Source organism: Danio aesculapii, chromosome 16, assembly GCF_903798145.1.
Source record: "Danio aesculapii chromosome 16, fDanAes4.1, whole genome shotgun sequence".
Lineage (NCBI taxonomy): Eukaryota > Metazoa > Chordata > Actinopteri > Cypriniformes > Danionidae > Danio > Danio aesculapii.
In genome coordinates, this window is record NC_079450.1 from 25,609,991 (window position 1) to 25,635,407 (window position 25,417).

The 25,417-nt window shown below is 34.3% G+C and overlaps 1 protein-coding gene across 12 annotated transcripts in view; it reads left to right on the top strand.

Annotated features, from left to right (window-relative positions):
• The window catches only part of ptk2ab (protein tyrosine kinase 2ab), a 119,718-nt gene that overhangs the window by 60,512 nt on the left and 33,789 nt on the right, over positions 1-25,417 (top strand). For 6 of the 12 annotated variants that reach the window (XM_056475855.1, XM_056475850.1, XM_056475849.1 and 3 more), the window contains 11 exons: positions 140-198; positions 2,302-2,319; positions 4,692-4,748; positions 10,577-10,597; positions 11,130-11,227; positions 12,790-12,874; positions 14,495-14,595; positions 16,792-16,907; positions 17,093-17,193; positions 18,139-18,228; positions 18,771-18,975. In XM_056475855.1, coding sequence (XP_056331830.1) covers positions 140-198; positions 2,302-2,319; positions 4,692-4,748; positions 10,577-10,597; positions 11,130-11,227; positions 12,790-12,874; positions 14,495-14,595; positions 16,792-16,907; positions 17,093-17,193; positions 18,139-18,228; positions 18,771-18,975 — 951 coding nt within the window. The remainder of the gene's footprint in view (positions 1-139; positions 199-2,301; positions 2,320-4,691; positions 4,749-10,576; positions 10,598-11,129; positions 11,228-12,789; positions 12,875-14,494; positions 14,596-16,791; positions 16,908-17,092; positions 17,194-18,138; positions 18,229-18,770; positions 18,976-25,417) is intronic. The other 6 variants (XM_056475847.1, XM_056475853.1, XM_056475846.1 and 3 more) reach the window with 3 other exon arrangements.

The following is a 25,417-nucleotide window of genomic DNA, read 5'->3' on the forward strand; positions in this document are numbered from 1 at the left end:
GTTATGTCTCCCCACACACACACTAATGGAACAGAGCAGCTCAGTGGATTCAGCACAGATCACTGTGGAAAAGGTCACGCTGTGATTAAGTTTGATTGAAAATGTACACCATTCATCTTCTTCAACCTCTGTCACACAGATCAGCAAACCATGAGAAGCGGTTGCAAGGAGTCCGCGCCAAAGCCATTTCCATCTCAGGTAGGACTTGTTCAAGACAGTTGTGTTGTGCCCTTGCATTCTTATAGTTAATCAACTTAATCCATACCTAATTTCCTGTGTAAAGCTCAGATTTGTTTTTCTAAAATGACTTGGAAATCAATTTTGAGCTGTTTTTATTGATAATATAAATATATATGTATATGTTTGTGTGTGTTTTGTTGCTCAAATGCTGGCAAATTACTGTAACCCTTAACCTATATTGTTAATGTGTAATATAAATTGCAGGGTTGAGTGTTCCCTACATAGAAAGTGAATGTATTTTGTTTTGATGTTGTTAGAAATGATTTGCTAAAAACGTTTCTGTAGGTTTCATATGTTTTGACTGATTTCGAGCAATCATAAGATATAAATTTAGAGAAATTGTGGCTAATACTGGTAATTCTCATACTGTATGTGATTGTTTTTTTTTCCTTAGCAGAATAATTGTATAACCTTTCTCTCTAATATTGGGGTATATGTACATAAACTTTGAGAAGTTAATTAAGTCAAAAATTAAGTTATTTTGAGTAATTGTAATAGTAATTTAATATTTAAAGTATATTTTTAAATAATATACAAATAGTATATAGTATACAAATAGTATACACATTTTAAATGCATCATCCTAAATAAGGTCTTTATAAAAAAATAGTTTGGAGGATAGAAAATATTATTAGTGTAAAACGAAAATCATCAGAAAGTCCCAACCATGAAAGTGCATGTGAATTTAATGTAAGTTAAAGAATGAAGGTGCATGTTTTAAAAAAATGTACTTTTCAAGCTGTTTGGACAGACATATGTGCATGAATGGTGTATAGACCGTCATATTGGGGTGATATAAGCACACCCAGTGCTTTTTTTTTCAATTTAACAACATAAAAACGGTGGACCAATTGGAGCGGTTTTCAAACCGACCGCAACTTTACGTAGGAGTGCGGTCCCCCCGCCCACCAATATTGATTGACAGGCTCGTCATCATATCCTCAGTTTGTTGATTCACGTCCGCCATTTTCAGCGTGATTTGAAGCGATATCACTAAAGGAACACGCTAGCTCTATTTTTAGATGCAAGGCTCATTGGGCTCAACACAAGATCAGTATTCTCCACATTATCGCTCTAATCGGAATTATTGGTTGTAAATTTAAGTAGGTTTGCAAACCTGTACTTCTCATTGAGTCTACCTTATACTTCAGCCGTTTGCATTTCTCGCGATCCCAGAAGCTCCCTGTGATCTTAACTAGCATGCGTTTTAGATTTCTAAACATAGGTTTCTATCAGGGTCACTCAAGTGACGGCTGGGCGCCGCGGACCGCTGCAGACTTGAAGCGCCGTTGTGTGTACCCTGATAGAAACCTATGTTTAGAATTAAAAAATGCGTGGCGTGACGATTCGGGACTCTTCATGTTTCTGCCGCGCCACAGAGAGTGTCTGGTGTGCTGTGTCGCGGCTTCGAGCGGCGCATCCGGTGCCTCAGTCAAAGTTAATTCAGTGTACGTGGTTATTAGTTTCTGTGTACAAGCTCGGCACTTGAAACTAGCACACAGTTGGCTGTAAAACTGTACAAAGACACAAATGATTTTGTACTCTCTGCTTGATCTGTGTCCGAGTTGTACATGTATGACTGAATGCGGAACCTCTCACTCCTGCTCCTCTCAGTCTGCCTGTCTGACTCTGTTGCAAACACAGAGCGGGTGAGCTCATGGCCCCGCCCCCATGTTACGTTGGGCGGGAAGCCGAAACTAATTTACATATGAAGCAACACACCCCTAAATCAGCGAACTGTGGACACGCCCCCAAGATGACACTTTTTAACACATTATAATAAAAAAAATCTGAATTGTGTTTTAAACTGAACCTAAACTGGCACACTCAGAAGAACCATAATAATATTATTAAATCATAAAAAAGAGGTAAACTATGTGCCCTTTAAGATCCTTCTGTTGCTAATAATGGTTTGGGGCTTTATTTTATTGCATGTTGTAACAGACATGAGCCTTTCATTCCGCTTTCTCCCTTCAGTACTGACTTCTGTCTGTTAAATGCAGCACTCTAATACTCTGTCTCTCTCTTTTTCAATCTTTTGCATGCTGTTTGGATCCACAGATGATATTGGTGGGGATGGTAAAGTCCAGTTTTAATATGTCTTATGGCTGTGTTGAGCAGGCTGAGATATTGAATATTCACATTCATGATATAGGATCCTAAATAATGTATAACGAATTAATTTTGTTGGCCATAAAATGCAATAATGTGAATGCTTCAGTGGTTCCAATGTGCATATCAGTTTCCTATTTACTGTCAGTGCTGAATTGAAGGAACCGAGGGCACATAAACACAAGAGGAAGAGTATCAAACAAGACACCGGTGAACATAATAATAACTGCTTCCCAATTCAGAAGCTGTCTACTTTATACTGCACACAAATGAAATACAAACATTTTAATATATATTACCAAGTTTTGATTATATATATTTTTTTTATATGCAAGTTTACTTGATTTCAAACATTGTAATGAAACAAAGGAAATGAACAGAATGCAAGCATTACATTTGGATGGATAGATGGACATTTTGTTATTGTTTTGCAGTTATATATTTAATATATAACTTTATTTTTAGCTTTATTGTCAAGCCCTATTGCTTTAGCTGAACTCCCAAACAGTTGCTTTAAACCAAACGCACTAAAAAATAAAAAAACACTTTTGTCCTTCAAGTTCAAGTAAACCGTTCATTTCTGTGAACTCCAGAAAAACAAAATACCTAGGCATATGTGTGATCTCTCACTGCAATCGCTTACAGTGGAATTTGATGCTGTTATGATGTGGTAAAAATGTTGGAGACGTTATCTACTGAAAACACACATCCCTTTCTCTTATAAGCGACTCATGGGACTCCACTGACTGTCAGTATGAGCTGTCAAAAGCTGTTGACTTTTTCTGCATTGCTGTGTAGTGACTATATAAAACAATTTTTCCTTAAGGCGAGACACTGCAGGCTAAAACTGTTTTTCTTGCACCTGTTATATTTGAGGTTTTGGGATTTTCATTAAGTTTTTTTTTTTTCAGTCAATTTGTGACAATACATATTATTAAGCTGTTTTCTCAAAGAAGAGTCTTTTGTTTTTCACAGAGAAACATTTTCACTTCAACAGTACTTTCCTACAACAAATACTTTTATTCATAACTGTATTCTAAAGGCTTTTGCAGAGGGATCTGTTAATATACAGTAATTTGCTTGATAAAATTAAAACAAATCAATTCTGTTTATGATCTTATTTGAATTATTTAGTGATTAAAAAGAGATTACCAACATTTGACTCGTATGTCCACAAAACACAAAAAAAATATACTAAAAATAAATAAATAAATAAATATACTACCTGACAAAGGTCTTGTCATCGATCTCAGTTGTAAGAGCAACAAATAATAACTTGACTTCTAGTTGATCATTTGGAGAAGTGGCAGAAGGTAAATAGCACTCCTTCTCAGGGTTCAGCCATCACATCAAAGTTCCTGAAAGCAAAGAAGGTCAAGGTGCTCCAGGATTGGCCAACCCAGTCACCAGACATGAACATTATTGAGCTTGTCTGGGGTAAAATGAAGGAGGAGGCATTGACGATTAATCCAAAGAATCTTGATGAACCCTGGGAGTCCTGCAAGAATGCTTTCTTTGCCATTCCAGATGACTTTAATAATAAGTTATTTGAGTCATTGCAGAGATGTATAGATGCAGTCTTCCAAGCTCACATGAGTCATACACAATATACATTTTTTTTCCTCAGCAACATGACCATATATTCTATACTGTACATTATTTCTGTTAAGTGACAAGACTTTTGTCTAAGCAAAGTCAGACCATACTTCCTAATAAGGCATGATCATATTTTATTTTGGTAAAATAAGCGTAATCTAGAGGCCAAGTTATTATTTGTTGTTCCTTAAACTTGAATGAGCGACAAGACTTTTGTCAGATATTGTATATGCAAATTACCATATATTTAATTAGACAATGCCTCCTTTGCATATTTAGTGATAATATTTTAGAAAACATTTAATACAATAAATGCTTGCAATACGTAATGTATTAACCGGGCAGTTATTGTGGAAACTGTTAATTATTATATTCCATTTATAATTTAGGACAGAACACAATATCTGTCAGTTTATCCATGACTTCATCTGTTTTTCCCCAATGACAGCAGTGATTTGGAAAGAAAGTCCTCTCTTTCGGCCAGATGTACTCGCTCTTTAAACACACTCACAAATCACAGCTGTGCAGATTTGATCGAAGCCAATTCCAGCTCCTCTGAATACACACCCGAAACACTTTGAGTCTTCGCGCTGCTGCGTTAATGGGGAAGAGACGATCTGTGTCGTGGGCCAGCAGTGTGTGAGATGTGCCGAATATGACTAGACTTGTTTCTGCTTTTGGAAGGGCTGTTTTTAGCTGCTCCTGCTGCGCTTGGACTTAAAATACTGTTTTTCCCTTTTCAGAAACAGACGACTACGCTGAGATCATAGACGAAGAGGACACTTACACCATGCCTTCCAGTGAGTATCACAGCTTCATACTGATCTCAGACCTGGCTTCAAAATTCACTTCAAAACTCATTTCAATCAGCAAGAAGTAAATCTGCTTTCTGCTTTTGTATACATAGTAAATAATTTATAACTAGTTTATGAAATCCAGGATAAAGTGATTGTTTTAATTTTGTATTTTTTTATTGAGTTTTTAAACTAAATTGGTCTGCCAGTTTCCCCAGAGGATGATAGATATTTTCCAGAATACAAGTCATGCTTTTAAAGGGGTGGTCCACTACATTATCAGATTTTTAACTTTAGTTGTGTAAACTTCAATGTAAAGGGACACATTGGGTTTTAGGGGTTAGCTTAGCAATGCCTACAGCGAAAAACGTTTGGGGACTATGAAAAATACATTCAGGTTAGTGAGATCAAAAACGCTTCAGGTTATGTGCATAGACCACACGCATACACCCTGCGCAGCGAAGGGGCGTGGCCAGAGATGCTGTAATGTTATAGCAGAGAAAGCTAAAATGCGACCAAACACTGCTATTTCCACAGAGCTTCTTTTTTTTCTGTAATTGGGCTTCCAAAGGACACGACACAAAGAGAGAAGTGCTTACAATTTCATTTTAATTATGTTCTAGAGAGTTATAAAAAAGATAAAGCTAGCATTTGACAAAGGAGAGCTTCCAGAATCAGTTCAGTGCTGGATTCGGCTAAAAACTCTTCAAAGAAGGAGCAGCTCCAACCATAATAGTCAAAACTGTGGATTGTGAGCCACAACCTGTAAGTATTTTCATTTGTTAAAATTTATCTATTACATGCATAGTGTCTAGCGTTAGACAGTTTGGCACTGTTAACAATTTAGCTAGGATTCATATTTCAGTCAAACCACTGAAAACAGCAATCAATCTTCAGCAGCGCTGCTGTGTCTCTATGAGGCTGCTTTCCAAGCGTACTACATCTTAAATAACAAACTCTCAAAACACATGCCTATTCCGAAGATATTTGAAAGACACTTGTCAGATTTTATTTTAGAGAGCAGGCATGAGGTTCAGCTGTGTACTTTTCATTTTCTGTCAAATTCAGGCTCAAGCTTATATGGCTAACAGCTACTCTGACTGACAGTATTTACACAGCAGAGGCACAGCACCTGCTATTAGGCTTTTCTTGGTGACGTGGAGCTGATCCTCCACAGCACATTATGTTAGCTGACCTATCAGAGCCTCTCGATGGTGGGCCTTTCGGAGGAACTAGGAAATATGACAGTCGTTTTCATGTTAGCTGAGTAGCTGTATATAATCAAAGTAAGATATTTGAAAAAGAATGTGATTTTCTACAAGTGAAGCGTGAGCACACATTGCTTTGGATCTTATAAAACCAACCAAGCCTTAAAAATACACTCTGGACCACCTCTTTAAATAATCTGATGATTAAAAAACATTTAATTTCTAAGCAATTCATGTAAATAAATTGACTAGATTTGGTCAAAAACGTTTTTTAAATATATGCTGTTTTTTTATTAGTAATATTAATAACATAAAAGTAACTTCTACATACAGTGCAGTTAACACATAAAAAAATATAATATATTTTTGTTTTACCATTTTAAATCAAAATGTCATCAAAGTGCTTAAATGTATTACTTTAATTATAATACAATGTTTATTGTATTATAATTGTTTTAATGTAATTCTAACCATTTTAAAGCTGACAAGATTAGTTTTTTTTTCATTTTAAAAGCCTTATTTTTATAATGTATTATTATATTACTATAATTTATTTGATTATAATTCCTGTATGTATACCATATTACCATTTTTATCTCCTTTTTGCTTTTATAATACTGTTGAATGCATAAGGAACTAAAATACATCCAGTGCTCGGCATAATTGAGTACAGCCCATTTTGAAAATGAATATTTTTATCCATTTCTCAGTGAATATAGGCAATGTATTTTGGTGCATTTAAACAAAGCAGATTTATTTAACAGATATATTTATAAAAATAATATTTTGGTCACCTAACATATTTACAAATTGCAAGATAATAAAATTAAAATCAAGATAAATATTGCAAAAAAAAAAGACAACCTACAAAATTTCAAACAATTTTTTCTGTTTTTTGCTTTTCTTGATTTTTCCTCTTTTTAAAATTTGTATTTAATATTTTTCTCTAACTTATAAATTTAGGTGTACTAGTTCTTGGACCGTTATCATAAGTTATTTTGTAAGATAAGCTCCAGATTTGACTTCAGTACTGACTAATCTAATTTAATTGCACAAATATAATATTGAATAGAGTCCTATTAAAATGAATGAAAATGAATTTAAAAGATTTGCTGAGCGCTGTATTTATAATATTTTGCAGACATTTAATTTGATTTATTCCCCTCATTATTTCTGAGTTCAATTCTAAAATTCGACTTTTCCCCCCTCTTAACACTGCATCAGTCATGGTTTAACTTATTTTCTGGAAAGTGCTGCGCTTCCTATTATCTCCGTGACTTTTGCACCCACTGTTTTGGCTTCACAGATGCAGAAGCTCTTGAGACATTTATAGCTGCTTGAGTCGGTGTCGCTTTCTGCTTAGCTGTTCGTTCGGCTCAGAAACTGAACTCGAGAATAACGCAGCATTCAGTTTTGTCTCTTTCTTCCTGTGCGCTTGAGTCTCAGTCAAACATCATCTGCTCGCTGTGGGCCTGAATAGAGCAACTTGTGTTATAAGAATAGAGCTGATTCCATGTATTGACTGAAACTGGACGCTTATTGGACACTAGGGAAAGGCACTGAAATGGATATGTTGATAAATGTATGTTTTATAAATGGAACACACATTTAACTTTGTCATGGAGCTCTATTTGGGGGAATTATTAATGAATTTATTGAAAAGATAAGGAATTTAATCTGAGAATTTGGGCTAGTGTTGCACCCATTTTTGGAGGACATTTATCTGTCTTATGTGTGTATTTAATATCAATTTTTGTTCTATATGGCTGCTTTATTATTTTAACCTGTAAATATCTTTTTATATTGAACTTATTTTAGGTTTAAGTGAGTTTTTTGGACACAATTTACAATAAGGTTCCATTAGTTAATTTATTTAATGTATTTACTAATATGTCATGAACTAATAATAACACAGCATTTATTGATACTCATAGTTTAACCTTTACTAATGCATTGTTAGACCTGTCACATTAATCAATATATCGACTTATTTTGCTATACATGGACATGATCTCAATCATTTTTTACCACTCAATATATATTGTACATCATGTTTACATTAATTTATGTCTTAAATATCTGAGCAGATTACACCGCTTCTGTGATTTCATCTAATCTCCGCTGGAGCTGTCAGTGAGATCTTTTTTTACTAACAGGTCACATTTTTCCAGAAAACTACTACCGGTTTCGAAGTCAACTCTGTTTCAAATTTTCAGTCCACTTCCCGAAAACGATTCATGAATTACAGTAATGCCAAAAGCACATGTTTACTTGAATGTGTTTATTTCAATGTAAATCCTGTTGTAGAATCTGTATATAAACATGCTTAAACTGATCTAAAAATGACAATAATATAATTTATCATAATAATTTCTTTGACAATATCGCACAACAAAAATGACTTCTTGTGACAGGCCTATGCATTGTTAAAATCCAAATTCATTGGTTAATGCACAGAGCTTACAATTAATAGTTTTATATCTATTAACTAACATTAACAAAGATGAATGAATACTGTAATACATGTATTGTTCATGTTAGCAAATACATTAAACAATATAACATTATTGTAAAGTGTAATAGACATCTATATATTTTATATATAAAGTGTCAATAATATTATAATAATTTAATTAATTTACTAATGGTTTAACATTTTTTTGTCTGCTCAGAAAATGATGTTGCATTGTTTATATATAGACTCCTTTCACATTTTGTGTGTTTTTGTCTGCTTTTAAAGGAAGTCTCTTTGACTCACCAGGACTGCATTTATTTGAAAATAATAGTAATAAAATATGTTAAAAGAAACATTTGAGCGACTTAATATGAATTATTTTAGTAGGAAATATAGTTCCACTCAAAAGATACAATGAGGTAAATACATGCATTTTGATCTTTCTGTTTAGCAAATGATTCAGAACATTAAAATGTTTAATGATTTCTACAAGAAAATATTAAGCAGAAAGTAGTTTTAAACATTGATGAATTAAAATGATCATGATTAAACTGTGAACGCCATTAATAACTGATCATAACAGAGCAGCAAATCATTATGATTTCAGAATTTTCAGACATTTAAAGAGCCCCTGTTTTGCATTATAAAAGGTCATAATTTAGTTTTGGGGGTCTCCAACAACAGGCTGATATGCATAAAAGGTCAAAAAACGTATTTATTGTCTTATAATATGCATTTATTTTTACCTAATTATCCCAACGACTCCCATATGATTCATTCAGGGATTAAATTTTTCCCAAACTAATGCGTGAACGTGTGAAGCTAATCTGTGCTGATTGGACTGATGACCCAGTCTGTTGTGGTTGGTCGACTGCGTTCATCGCAAGACAGAAAGAAATGCCCACCACGGCTATGAAGTAGCGGAGTATGCGAGACCTCGATGCAGGAATGCAATAAAGCAATGCAGTTAAACAGCAGCATATTACTCTACTCTTAAACCTGACTCCAAGTAATAACAACGGCACACATTCAGTATTAATCCACACAGTGGCAAAAGTTTAACTATTTTGAAAATTGACTGCGCCGCGTCTGTGAGGAACAGCTGATGGTGGCCGTAGCAAAGGCAAATGCCAGAGGATCGCAAGTTCAGAACTGCATTGAAATCGGTAAAGGAAGGAGCACGCGTCACGTTTTCAACTTGGTTTTGGACACAATATGTGAATAGTGCCATACAGATTTAACCTGAGAGATACAGGACAAGCACAGATATACAATAGATAAGTGATTACAAGCCGCACGGGACAATTACAACTTATAACACACAATTAAACACATATTTTGCAAACTACACAAAACGGGGCAACAATTTTAATTACATTTGCATGTTATGACTCATATGAACTGGTCCATATGAACTGTAACAGTTACTGACAGTTTCTGTCAAAGTCTGACAAAGTCCCATGCATAATAGTCTCTGCTGCTCCTTCTTTAATGGCAAACGGCTGGCGAATCCCTTGTTGCGGCATATGTTATTGTATCAAAAATCAGAAAAGTGACAGGAACAAACACAGCATATAGTTAACTATACTGTAGTGTGGTTGTGAAAATTAACTTTAATTGTTTATTCCCCATACTCGATTCATTTATTCGACTCTTGAGTCGACTATTTCGTTAAAGAATCAAATAGTTCGTTAAAGAATCAAATAGTTTTAAACATGATGCACTTTAGGATTTAAACCTCAGCTGGATGTTTTCATTTACTTCGAGCTGTATTGCACACTGCATTGAAGGTCATTTTCAAAAACCCAAAATAGGGGCTCTTTAAGTAACGAATTACATTTGAACTATATCCACATATAAAACATTGGCTTAACCGTTACCTCCACACATAATATTGATTTAAATATGAAATAATCTGTTTATTACTAATTGTAATGATTACAATTACAGGATCATTTGCTGCTCTGTTATGATCAGTTATTAATGGTGTTCGGTGTTTGTTAAAAATCACCAGTCCTTAAACAGAAAACTTTGTGTTGGGGTTTGTTAAACATTGCTTTCATTCACAGCAAATCAATTAATAAAAGGAAATAAATATGAATCAATGGTGACCTTAGTGTTGTCGAGTGTTATATTTGCCACTTTGTTTTCTCTCGTTATCGGCACGACAGAATATTATGGACTAGATGAAGGTAAAGCTGTTTCTCCTGCTGTTTTCGTGTCCTCCATATGCTTGAGACTTCATGTGTGACGGTGGGCCTTGTGTGTTTGTGTGCTTTTGCTTTGCCTGTTTGTGTTTCTTGTGGTGGAATCTGATCTTTTAAATTACATTTCTTTTATTTTACACGAATCATTGTGTTTTTATTATTTAAATGAAGTTTTAACTAACACCTTGAAGGTGCTCTGAACTGGCTTTGACACTTTTCCCACATGGTTGTTCAAAGGTTTTGTTCAGTGATGTTGGATTCGCTATTATTGATGAATGAACTTTGGTATAATTTCTTCACTGAGTCTTGTATGCCTTTTTGTTTCGTAATTGGGTTGTAATGGCATGTGTTGGATGGATTTTATTGTTTGAAATGTATATGAACAGATTGACACTGTCTGAAGAATTGCATGGTGTAATTATTATTATTTTTTCTGAAAGTGGCCTGTGATGATAATGTAGTGTATAAATTGGTATTTTTAAGTGTTTATTGACTGTGAGTCTGTTATGTCTTTCAGCCCGGGACTATGAGATCCAGAGAGACCGAATCGAGCTGGGACGCTGTATAGGAGAGGGACAGTTTGGAGATGTCCATCAAGGGATCTACATATGTCCGGTAAAAATGACTTTTAGTATATTTCATTTAATTATTTTTATTATTATTGGCAGCACGGTGGCTCTGTAGTTAGCACTGTCGCTTTACAGCAAGAAGGTCACTGGTTTGAGACCCGACTGAGCCAGTTGGCATTTCAATGTGGACTTTGCATGTCCTCTATACTGTATGAGTGTGTGAGTGAATGAGTGTGTGTGGGTGTTTCCCAGTACTGGGTTGTGGCTGGAAGGGCATCCACTGCGTAAAACATATGCAGGAATATTTGGCGGTTCATTCACAAGTCAAAGGAAAATGAATGAATGAATTATTATTATTATTATTATTATTATTATTATTATTATTATTTAGATTAGATTAGATTAGATTCAACTTTATTGTCATTACACATGTACAAGGCAACGAAATGCAGTTTCGGTCTAACCAGCAGTGCAATAGCAGCAAGTGCAGGATATAGGTATAAGTTATAAAGTGCAGTTATAGAAAATCTATGGTAATATTTTACAGATGGATGTACTATGAAAATTATACATTATACAATAAATGAATATATGTACAGGATGCTATTGATAATCAGAAGTGTATTATTATTATTATGAAAGATAATGATAAAGACACCCATTAAAATACCATATGGCTACTAACTGTATATTGTATTATATACCAAAAATATATTAGATGATGTGTTTATCTTAGATAATGATAAAGACACTAACTAAAATGCTTTACAGCTACTCAAACAGCATATATATTTTTGAACTGTATGTGATTTTGAGTTTTTTTTTTTATTTATCATTAATCATTAATTCATTGTTATTAAAAACTAGCTTTGAAAATTGCTAATATACTCACCAAAAGTGCTTTTTTTTTTTTTTTTTTACAACGTTTTATTCTTATTTGGTTCTGATTTGATGCTCTCTCTTTTTTTTTGGATTCAATCAATATAGATTTAATATCACTGCAGTTGAAACCTAAAAATAAATATAATAAAAAAATAAAATAAAAATAAAGTTAAATTGACAAATTGGCAGGAAGTACATTATGCTAGAAATGTATTCCAAATGGGTACAATGAGTTATCAGAATATTGAATGAAAATAGCAAATATAACCCTTCATTCATTCATTCATTCGGTTATTTATTCATAAAGCAGATTTTAAACCAACCCAATGTTGACCCAAGTGCTGTACAGGTCAAAGTGCTCAAATAAAATAAAGAAGTACAATCATAAAACAAAAATAGTACATTCGAGTCACACTCTAAGATGATGTGTTTAAAGTTTTGATTTAAAAAAGGAGAGTGATGACACCATTCTGATCAATACTGATTGATTATTAGGGGCCTGTTTTCACAAAATGTGCTGGTCTCCATTGTTTTAATCTCAATCTTTGAACTTAAGTAACCAATTATTAATATTTATTAATATTGTTAATATGATGACATACTGTAAAATAATACTGATCCCAAACGTTTAAAATGTAGCAAAGTTGTGACTTGCAAAATATATGAAACTCAAAGCTATGATTTTGATTGTTAAACTTCTTCTGTTTGTTTGGTTTTTGCCTTCAGGACACCCCAGCTCTTTCAGTGGCGATAAAGACGTGTAAGAACTGCACTTCAGACAGCGTTCGAGAGAAGTTCCTCCAGGAGGCCTGTGAGTGTTGTTACAATGTAATTGAGAGGAATGTGTTTTGGTTCGTTTGAGCTCAAACTCCAAACATTTCCAGCATGTGGAGCCTGTGAGAGCACAGCTGTTGGCTTTTGTGCAGTAAAAAACAGGTGCTGGTTTGTGTGATGAGAGTGAAGGAAAGGTCAGACACTGATGTTGCATTTATAGATGCTCTGGAGCGTTATTTATTTTAAATACATTTCTTTTCAATTTCAATACACAAGGTTTTTGTAAAATCACATAGCAATTTCATAACATAATTATCAAAAAGATCGACTTGCTTCAGAATGAATAAATCAAATGCTGTGGTACTGGTAAATAAACACACATCACCAGGTTTTTACTTTATAAATAGTATTTCTTATATGGCATCTGGGCTTACAGACACAATATTAGTTTAGTACATTCGCTCATTTTCCTTCAGGCTTATGCCCTTTATTTATCAGGGGTCGAATGAACAACCAACTTACCCAGCATATGTTTTACACAGCGGATACCCTTCCAGCTGCAGCCCAGTACTGGGAAACACCCATACACACTCATTCACTCACATATGAACACTACAGCCAATTTAGTTAATCCAATTCACCTATAAGCGCATGTCTTTGGACTGTGGGAGAATCTGGAGCACCCGGAGGAAACCCAGGCGAACATGGGAAGAACATGCAAACTCCACACAGAAATGACAACTGACCAGCTGGGACTAGAACCAGCGAACTTCTTGCTGTGAGGCAACAGTGCTAACCACTGCACCACCGTGTCACCTAGTTTAGTACAATATCACAATATTTTGTATTATTATTATTTATATTTATGTTTAGGAAACTTGTTTCATCACAGTTAGGTTATAATTCTATTCTACTATACTACTAACATGATAATATACTATACTATATTACGTTATACTATTACCGGTCAAACACGATCTCACAGCAGGTCGTAACATTTTGAATTTCGTATGAATTCGGATGATCTCATTCATACAATTTAGTATGATTTGCTCATCCTGCCTCATTTTTAAAATTGTACATTTTCTTTTGATTAAAGCTTGTACGAATTAGCCACTAAACTAACAAAACGTAAAATAGTGACGTTTCCTTGTGAGATCAAGCTGAATAATCACTTTTTGAAGCATTTTAATCTTTTAACTTTATTTTTTGGATAAAAAAAATCTGTAAAGTTATGTAATGTTTAGAAATATTATTACAATTTAAAATGTAATAATAACTGTAATAAAATGTAATAAAATGTAATAAAACACTTTTTCTGTTTTAACATAATTTAATTACATTAAAAAATAATTTAAAAATGTTACCGACTTTTTGACCGTGACTTCAGAATTTGTTCTGCTATAGTGAAAATAGTTACAACATTTTCTTTTTGTCTTTTTTTAGAATAATTTGATGCATTAAACATAATATCAAGATATAAAATATAATTGTTACATTTATAAATGTCTTTACTGACACTGTAGATTAATTAAATCTCTTATAAAATAACATTAAAATTATTTCTCTAAACATGATTAAATTCAGTTATCATTGAGATAATGAACTAATTGTTATTCTAATTTTATTATCTTTAAATCTTTTTTTGTTCCTGCAGTGACAATGCGACAGTTCGATCACCCTCACATTGTAAAGCTGATTGGCGTTATTACAGAAAACCCAGTGTGGATCATCATGGAGCTTTGCACACTGGGAGAGGTGCGTTTTGTTTTTTCACTCTGGTTAATATGTAGCAGTAGGATTTGGTTTGGTGGGAGGGCTTTGAACAGGTCTTAAATCTCCAAGGGAACGTGACCTGGTATTAAACGCATTAAACTCGCATTATTCACCAAGATGCCAGCCGGGTTAAAGCTGGAGAAATCCATCACCGCTGCTTGTCTCATAAACGGGCCATAAAGGCGTAGTAAAGATGATTGCTGGCGGTGGCCGTTTGTCAAAGTCTGTCTCAGATGATTCAGTCCAACCGAGACACACTGTGTATCAAGCTTTCTATAAGAAAACAGTTACCTGCTAAATATCTGAAGAAAGTTCGGATTTTGTGTCTGTAAGAGTCTTGCGGCAACTCTTAGGCTTTCCGTCTGGTATTAACATGGTTAACCAATCACTTGTGGTCTGCTAAGATGCAATACCATTTCCACCAGTTATTAGAATGCATCTGCTGTAATTGTAAATGCGTCTTCTGTGAGTTCTTGGTTTCAGATTTTTGTGATTATTTTGAGATTGTATGTGTATATATTTTTGTTAGGATATCCTGTGAGTCTTCAATTTGCCTTTAATCTCCAAAGATGCATTACTGAATTTATTGGGATTATATTTATTTATTTAATTATTTGAATGTTTCAGCTATTAATCATGTCATTTTATTTTAGTTAAGTTAAATGAGCTTTAGAGGGGCAAAACTTCAGAAGATCATGCAATGTTGTCAACCAAAGTGAATAAAGTTACACCATATGATATGGTTTGATTTGTTATTATTAGTTAAATACATCAGTTAATTAGTAAAGAATAGTGATTTTACTGCATTTGTTCATTGTCATTATTAGCAATTTCCACATTAACATTTACTTAATTATTTTTAACAATTAAAGTTGTTAACATTGATCAATGCATTGTAAACTAACATTTACAAAGCATATAATGTAGCCTAGGCTGGTTGGCTGGTTTTAGCTGGTTGAGCAGCCTGGTTTTAGAGGGGTTTTGGCTGTTTCCAGCCATTTCCAGCCTAGTCTTAGCTGGTCAGGCTGGAAAATGTCCAGCTAAATTCAGCTAAAACCAGCCTGACCTGGCTAGGCTGGTCAGGCTGGAAATGACTGGAAACCAACCTAGAAATGGCTAAAACCCCTCTAAAACCTAGGCTGGTTTAAGCAGTTTTTTTCAGTAGGGTTTTTTAAACTCCACGCAAGTTAGCTAATTCATTCATGTTATCGAATGTTACAGATAGTTTAACACCAAAAATTTATATGTTATTTTTTTCTGTTTGGAAAATCATTGATAACCGTTGACTTCCATATTTGTTTTTCTTGCTGTGGATTTCAGTGGTTATTGTATTTCAACATTCTTCAGAATATCTTTTTGTGTGTTCAAAAGAACAAGTAAAAGTCAAGGATGAGTAAATGAGTTCATTTTTGGGTGAACTATCCATTTAATATCTGTCACAGCGTACAGATGGTAGGCCATACATGTTTTGTGTATGTATACTGTATGTTCTTGTTTTAATCCTTGATCGTCAAGCTGATCAACTGTGTGATTGTACTAAAATGTGTTAATTTGGTTTGTGTGATCATTAAGCATTTTTTGCACCCACAATTATTTCTGATGATTTGCGATGACCACTTAAAGAGGCCCCTTTTCCCCACTCATTTTACAACTCCCCTAAGGTAAACAGTAGAGTTTTTAATTAATTTTTTTTTTAATTATTCAGTTGATCTCAGTGTCTGGCAGGAGCACTTTTAGGCTTTCCTAGCCATATCAACACAGAAAATAGCAACTTTTTGAGTACACAATGTAACTACAGATTAGTCAAGAGTCAAAATAGTTTGGGTGAGGTGCTACTGGTCTACTCCAATTCAATGATTTATGCTATGCTAAGCTAAAAATGTTCCGTCAGACAGGGAGTTTGACTGAATGGATTTAAATATGGTAAAATGCAACTGTTAAACTGTAGGTGACATGTAAAATGAGCCTATTTGCAAAAAAAAGTGGAGTGTTCCTTTAAGTCGAACGTTGTGTTTTTTATCAGATTTTATTTAATGCTAAGAAATTCGTCATAGGGTTGATGTTGTAGACTGAATCCTTTGAGCTATACAACAGCACCATCTAGTGTTCAGCTTGGGCTTCACGTCTGTTTTAGTGTTTGCTGATACTGTATATTTTTTCTCTTTCTTTTTTTTTCAGTTGCGCTCCTTTCTTCAGATTAGGAAGTACAATCTGGATCTAGCATCACTCATCCTGTTTTCTTACCAGCTCAGCACAGCCCTCGCATACCTAGAGAGCAAACGCTTTGTGCACAGGTAAATGTCCACGTCATGCAAATACTACTGCAGTTATCCCTTCTTGCTTCTTGTTGAGTGTTGTTGAAGGACCCTTAGGATCCTTATCTAATAGCACTTCTTCATGCATTATTCATCGCTCTGATAGTGAATGTAGTGCTGTTCTTAAATGTGTCTACTGAGCATTTTCCTCACGTCTTTTTCAGGGATATTGCAGCACGAAATGTCCTTGTGTCTTCAGTGGACTGTGTGAAACTGGGAGACTTCGGGCTGTCGAGATACATGGAGGACAGTTCTTATTATAAAGGTATTGTGGCACTGTCAGCATATGCTTTTTTGGAAGAAATTATACTTTTATTCAGCAAGGATACATAAAATTATAAGGATGGATGGCCTGATATTGCGTTTTATTTTCATTTGAGGGCTCTGTATTAGAAGGATTTCTAAAGGATCATGCTGAAAGCTAAATTATGAATGCTTAAATATCATTAGTATTATATATTATTATATATATATTATTCTTCTGCTGAGTTTTAAATGGCAGCCTGTATTTGTTGTTTGCTCCAAAGTTATGAAATTTGGTACACTGATAGAAGACAGCCTCATTATTAACACCAAAACAAATAATGGAGCCTCTAACTCTCTAGCGCCACCACTTGTCCAAAGTTGTAAATTTGAAATGCTAATAACTTTTGAATTGTAAGTTGCAGAATCAAAATTCCAATATTCCCAATTGCTAATTCTTTCTCTAGACTGTTTTGCTCATTTTGCGTATGGTTTGCTTGGCCCCATTATTGCTGCTTGCAGCTATATTTGTTTTATTGTGTTTTTTGAATAACAAGCAATGCAGGTTTTGTGAGCATTAAACACTTAATTTCGTTTTATAAATTTTTATTTTACCAACTTAAATCATTTGTGCGGGTTTGTATATTGAGGTCCAAAAGTTTATTATTATTATTAATAATAATAATAATAATAATAATAACTGACTTTTTTGAATGTTGTGATATTGTCAATTGCCCTGTACAGTTTTCACTTAAATGTGTGCTAATAATCAGAATAAAATAAAAAAATTTGTGATAATCATAGATCAAATCAAATTAAATTAGAAAATAAAGCAAAACAGACTCTGGATCTCAAACTTTTGGATCACGCTTTTCAATTTTGTCATGTAATACATTAGATCTGACTGAACCTACAATCCTCTGCTTTCTCATTTACACTCATCGTCTGTTTCTCTCACTTTTCACAGCCTCTAAAGGAAAACTACCTATTAAATGGATGGCACCAGAGTCAATAAACTTCAGACGTTTTACCTCAGCCAGCGACGTGTGGATGTTTGGTAAGAAGCGAGTGTGTGAATGTGTGCATTGCACAGATTTATTGCTGTGAATTCCTCTGTCAGAATCACAAACCCAACATCCTGTGCATGTTCAGACATTGAAACAGTTTCCTGAAACAGCATTATGAGTGAAATGTATCTAGGCGACTAAACTTTTTGGAAATTGTGTGTAAAATGATCTTGTAATTTCTATTCTTGTATTTGATTAAAGTACTCACCCAGTAATTAAAAATGTATTCAACAATAATTAGTTTCAAAATTTTGAGTTGAACACAAAAGAAGATATTTTGAAGAATGTTGAAAATCAGTAGCCATAAACATACAAATATACTATAGAAGTCAATGACTACTGGTTACCAGCATTCTTCAGAATATCTTCTTTTCTGTTCTGAGACAACTCAAGAAACGATCTAGAACCACATGAGTATACACTGACAGATTTTTTTATTTTGGGCTGAACTATCCCTATATTAGTCGACCCTAGAGTGATTCTGAATATGTTAATTCCAGGTGTAAATGTGGACCTTGTGTTTGGGTTTCAGGAGTGTGTATGTGGGAGATACTGATGTATGGAGTGAAGCCGTTTCAAGGTGTGAAGAATAATGATGTTATAGGCCGGATTGAGAATGGTGAGCGTCTGGCTATGCCACCAAACTGTCCGCCAACCCTCTACAGCCTGATGACCAAATGCTGGGCATACGACCCCAGCAAACGCCCGCGATTCACTGAGCTCAAAGGCCAACTGAGGTCAGTTCACATTAAGTACTTGTGCTTTCCAGAAATTCTGCTCTGATCACTGTGAGCAGCGGCATTCGAATTTTAAAGGTCATTGTTTTTTTGTTTTTTTAAGCCTAATATGCTATTTTAAAGCTGGCTAATTTTGTAACATGAAAAAACACTTTAATTTTCATCACAACACATTACAGCTAATTTCTTGCAGTGTGTCAAATGATTTTTCCAAGGAACAGGTTTATTTGAACCCCTCTTTTTATAAAACCTGGTTGGCTCTTATTGGTCAGATAATGGCACTGACCACATTTAAATGTGGTTACTTTTTAATTTTTAAATATCTTTTGAAATCTATGTTGGATTTGTGATAATCCTACTACTTCACCTTCACGGTTTATAGGCTCTTTACCGTGGTGAATAAATCTAACTGACAGCAGTAGAGGGTGCTGTGATGCTTCAGAACAAATGTCTGTCTGACAGCCATAGATGGAAAATTGCTGTTTTTGTGTACAGCAGCAGGTTTAGATTCAGCCAAACATTGATCTATACTTGCAGGAATTCATTGAAATGGATATTAAGCATTTTATATGAGAGCTCTGGTTTTGCTTTAACACATTTAGCTTTGGTGCTTTTGTGGGTAATTCTATTCCTTCTGTCATTCTTATCTGGTTTATGGCTGTAATACTTGGTTTATATTATTGAGATACTTTACATTATTGTGTTTGTTTACATGGCATATAAAGAGCTACATTTCCATCCACCTATTTTTATGCATATTTTAAATATTTTGAAAATGCACATAAAAACATATGAGCATAACTGAGTAGGATTAAAGATAAGAAAAGATACGCATAAACTATGATGAAAACACTTTTACAGAACAAATTCCAGTATGCGCATTAGGAAAAGTTATGTGATTTTATTATAAGAGATCATGTGATTGTGAAAATGTGTGTGAATGGAGAAACCAGCAGGCTGACTGCATTGTAAAACATCTGAAATGTTGTTTTGGTCATTCTAAAACACCTTAACCATTTCAGTATTAGTGTTATTAAATTATTAACTACCTCCAGAATCAAGAGTGTCTGTGCTCCGCATCTCAAGCCTTCAAACACCACCATGTGTTCATTGCATGTCAGCATTTGTCTTCTGAGGCGCAAGTAATTTATTAAATAAAGAAGATTCATGCAGCTTCTCCTACCGCAGCCAATTCTGTTTTTATTTTTGATATTTGGTGCCAATTAGTCAGAAAGTGGCCATTTTGTTCTCTTTGACTACCTGGATGGAAGCGCTGCTTTATTCGCATGTCTTTTATGCGATAATCCTGTTTTGCACATAAATTTAATTCACGTCTTTGGATGGAAACATAGCTAATGTCTGTATCGTGTGCATTTGTGCTCTGTGTGTTTTGAGACAAGTCTACCTGATGCAACATAAAAATGAAATGGTCATGCGCTTTATTTTTTCTAATAGTTGCTGTTGTTACATTCAGTTATATTTCTGATGTGCTTCATTTTGATCACAACTTTTCAATATTATTAAATATATTATATTTAATGATATTAATATTAATAAATATTCAATAGTTTTCAATATTGTAATTAATAGTGTAGAATTAGATTTAGCAGCAGAGTTGCTCTCACTGAGATTTAGTTCTTTCCTTTTAACTTTGGACTTTTGTTGTTATGTTTTTGCTGAAGATCTTTAGTTGTTGTTTTATTTGGTTCTCTGTTTTTTAATGCAGTTTAAAGCTGAATGTTTTGTGAAATGTACAATATGTCTGATCCATATAAAGTAGACACTTGTTTTTTTTTTTTTTTGTCAGTAAGAGTCTGTTTTTTGTTTTTATTTAAGAGAAATGAATACTTTATTTAGCAAATGTGGAATAAATTAGGGCTGTACAATAGATCATTTCAGCATCGATATCGCAATGTGAAAATCCACAATAGTCATATCACAGGATCTGCCAAGTCACTTCAGTTTAAGTTCAGTTTTAGATTAGTCATCCACAAGAAAATTTGAGTGAGGATTTTAGTTGACCAGGAATCACATTGTGGAGCCATTGTAAAGTTTAACGTTAATAGAGTGAAAGCTTTTTGTTTGCTTGTTTGCTTTGTTTTTGAGACTTATGACTGTGAGATTTTAGCTGTATTTAAACCATTTGTGTATAAGAATGTGTAACATTTGTAGCTTTTATCAAGGATTAAAAGTAGTTACTTTCTTTATACAATGAAGACTATGCGCAGTGTAATTTATTTACATTTGATTAATTATTTTCTTGGTGTCACGGTGGTGCAGTGGGTAGCACGATCACCTCACAGCAAGAAGGTCACTGGTTCGAGCCTCGGCTGGGTCAGTTGGCACAGCATCCGCTGCGTAAAACATATGCTGGATAAGTTGGTGGGTCATTCTGCTGTGGCGACCCCTGATTAATAAATGTACTAAGCCAAAAAGAAAATCAATAAATAAATGAATGAATAATTATTTTCTGTAACTCCGTAGTATTAGACTCTCCAGAAAACACTGTCTGATTGATTTATGCAGATTATTTGTTCTATGAAATCATCCCAATCAATATAAAACAATGAATTCCTTCCAAATGGAGCTATTCAAGTCATCTCTTGAAATTATATTCACGTTGCAATTTATGTTGCAGAAAAACAAAACATCGCAATGTCAGTTCTTTCCAATATCGTGCAGTCCTAGAATAAATCTATAAATCTTTTAACCTTATCACAGTTTGAATGTTTTATTAATCTAAAAATCCTTATCACAGTGTCCACAGAAGTATTAAAAACTTCATAAAAAGGCACCAAATTATCATAATTGAATGAGTTTTTAAGAATCACATGAAATTGAAGACTGAACTAATTAAAAAATGAGCCATGCATAAATTACATTTTATGACATGATGCAAAATAGACATTAGCTATTATTACTGGTAATACAACTGGTCATTTGCCGCAGCTAGCTCTCTGCAACTCTCACATAGTCACCCACTGGACCTAAGCAGAGCTGTGCCCAGTCAGTACCTGGATGGAAACCCACATAGGAAAGCTAGGTTGCTGCCGGAAATGGTGTTAGTGAGACCAGCAGGCGGTGCTCTGTGTGGGTCCTAATGCCCTAGTATAGTGAAGGGGACTCAATACTGCTTAGTGAGTGCTGTCTTTCAGATGAGATGTTAAATCGAGTCATAAAAGTAAAACTGACTCATTGTGGTCATCTAAAATCCCACAATGTCCTTCAAATAAGTGTAGGGGTTTAGCCCTGGCATCCTGGCCAAATTTGCCCACTGGCCTCTGTCCATCATGGCCTCCTAACCATCCCCATATCATGATTGGCTTCATCACTCTGTCTCCTCTCCACCAATCAGCAGGCGTGTGGTGTGCGGGCTGGTGCAATAAAGCTGCCGTTGTGTCATCCAGGTGGATGCTGCACACTGGTGGTGGATGAAGAGATTCCCCCCAAAATGTGTAAAGCGCTTTGAGTGTCCAGAAAAGCGCTATATAAATGTATGGAATTATTATTATAAAAATATTTGAGTTTACATTGATGTTTTGCAGTATTTTTTCATCAAACTGCAACCTTTTTAAGGCTATTTTCTAAAACACAAGAAAGCCCTCAAACCTTTGAACTGTGAATGCAAGTTTAAACTTTGTGAATAACCTTTTAGAGGAAGATTAATCCGGCTAATCCTTGACTCACCCTCTGCATGTCTATGACACTTCCTGTCTGGACCCGATTTCATAGTTTAGATAGCAGCTATGAGAAAAATCATACTTCTTTCATTATTACACATCCTCGGGTGTTTATCTTTCTCTGATCTTTGCAGACATGCGCACACACACACACACACACACACTTATGTACACAGTTTCTGCATCCTTCATCATGCAATAGTATTACGTTCCCAAATGTCAGTTCTTGTCCACACATGCCGCCAGTTCCCGTAAATACTTATGGAGAAGAGGAAAAAATGAGCTGACTGTCAAACACCTGATTCCGTAATAATCCGAGGAATCTTTTCTGCCTTCAGCAAAAACATCCAAGTTGATACAAAAACAAATTTGACAGCGCAACATATTTCCAGGATCTCAAGTTAAACACAAATATCCCAGAGACACTTTTTGATGCCACAGTGCAACTTCTACATTAGTTCCATGTTAGGTTATAGTTAAGTGACATTGTAAACATATGTATAGTGTTAATAATGTTTATAATATACATTAATTGTTTTTTTAAGAATGTGTGAGCTGAGGCTATCATATGACACTCACTTTGAAAAGCAAAAACAAAAGCAAATAAAATCGATAGCATTCACTGTTTGACGAAGCCTGTTACAATGCAACTAGAATGACCTGTAATTTAATCCAAGAAAACAAATATAATTTTAAAGCTATTATGAAGTAATGTAGCACCAGAGTACCGTTATCACAAATATTGACATTTGAATGTGATGTGAAGTGTGATATGATTTCATTTTAAGGGTTTAACAAATAGCGAATTACAATTGACCTTTATTGATATTTTTTGGGAAGAATATTTTTAAGTTAATAACATTAAGTCTGTCACTTATTCATTTCTAAATGAGTCATATTCACTTTTCTGTTTGTTTTTACTGCTTAAATATCAAAATTCAACTTTTGGCAAAATATTTTTACATATCCAATATTATATACAATACATTTTTATTCAAAAGAAACGTTTAATTTAATTCTCTTATTAATTATGTTGTTCCAAATGCCAGAGACCTTTGTTCAATTTTCAAAAAACAAATACATTTTTTTATATGAAATCTGAGAACATCGTAACAGTCCTGAGAAGTTCAATGTCCAGAAAAGGAATCAAAACCATTAGCAAAACATTCCTTGTGATTTCAGTGGTTTATCTGTAATTCTATAAAGATCTAGGAACATTTACAGTATGTATGCCAAAACATATGCACCCTGACCTGACACAGTAGAGAAGATGGAAGCGAACAAAGTCATATTCACAGTTTAGATTTGTTTTCTTGGAGCTTCATATGATTACAATTGACCACTGAAGTCACATTGATTGTTTAATTGGTTGCTTTTCTGGATTTTGAACGTCTTTGGGGTGAACTAATTCTTTAAACACTTCACAGTTAATCACAGACCAGAATATGAATATGGAAATTATATGCCAAAAAAGTTTTCAATCTTAAATCTCTGCTTTGTCAGCTCCATGTTTTGTTTCAGGGGAGAAGAACACATGTTGATTCATGCATGCATCATCTAAATGTTTGGGGAACTTTTGCTAACTTTAATTCATGACGCTTACCGCCACCTAGTCATTCCAAAAGTTAACAGCTTAAAATTTACCAGCCTAATATAGTAAGCAAGCAAATAAATAAGTAGACTGAAAAAAATAACATTTGCTTTTTGTTCAAACTACTTATTTAAAATGAGCTCAACCAACACAATTCTTGATTTTTTTTATTTTTTTTTTGGGGGGGGGGGGGGTACCTTAATTGTTTTATGTTCAATCCACTTACATTTCTTCAAATAAAATGCTAACATAGTTCCTTCATGTTGTCCCAACATTTTAACAGCGTAGTATATAAGTAAATATATGAATTAATAAGTGTGTAAATGAAATAATGCATACATGAATAAATAAAGTAAATAAATAAGTGAATGTCCCTCAAGATATAAACTTTTTTGTTGTTATTTCGCACCCCTAATATGTAGTGAAAAAAAGTTCCCCCATACCCTCATTCATTTGGCTGTGAATTAAATTGTAGCACGTCTGTTTCCAGGAAACCATGTAAATATTTGTGCTGTTAATGTCATTTATTGCAGCCTTAACTGATGCTGAAGGTGTTTGAGGTTTAGTCAATTTCCTGTCATGTTTGATAAGGAAATTAGCTTGAATCAATCAACTGGTGGATTCATGCTGTAACCAGAAAATCAGTGTTGATAAAGTTTGCTTAAAAAAATAGAACCACGTTTATGATTGCTAAACAGCCTTTTTAATACAATGGATAAATAAACACTTCCCCAGAAACATCTCTCAGTGTTATAGTGATGACTGAAGCGAGGATTAGGAAATGTTATGAAGTCACATGGGTGTGACGCACAGGATGCCTAGGCTCTACAAAATCCATAGTCCGTTTTCTCAGAAGGTTTTTTCAGCAATTGTTAAAAGATTTTCCTGTCCAAACAAATCGAGGAATTAATCATTGTGTTTGCCATCAGGCTCAGTTGTTCAAACTGTCAGACTGTGGAGGTAGAGGTGCTGAATTTTGGTTATTTTCTTTGAACATAGAGATCAGTATGAAGTGTAAAAGGCCAGTAAAGGTCAGCGTTAGACTTGAGTAATGATGGAGAGAGCGAGCACTCAGTCTGTCGGAGGATGATGCACTGGTTTGAGTCTGTCTTTGACTTCATGGTCAAGTTTAACAGTGCTCAAGTCCAAGCTTATCATTGGGATATACAGT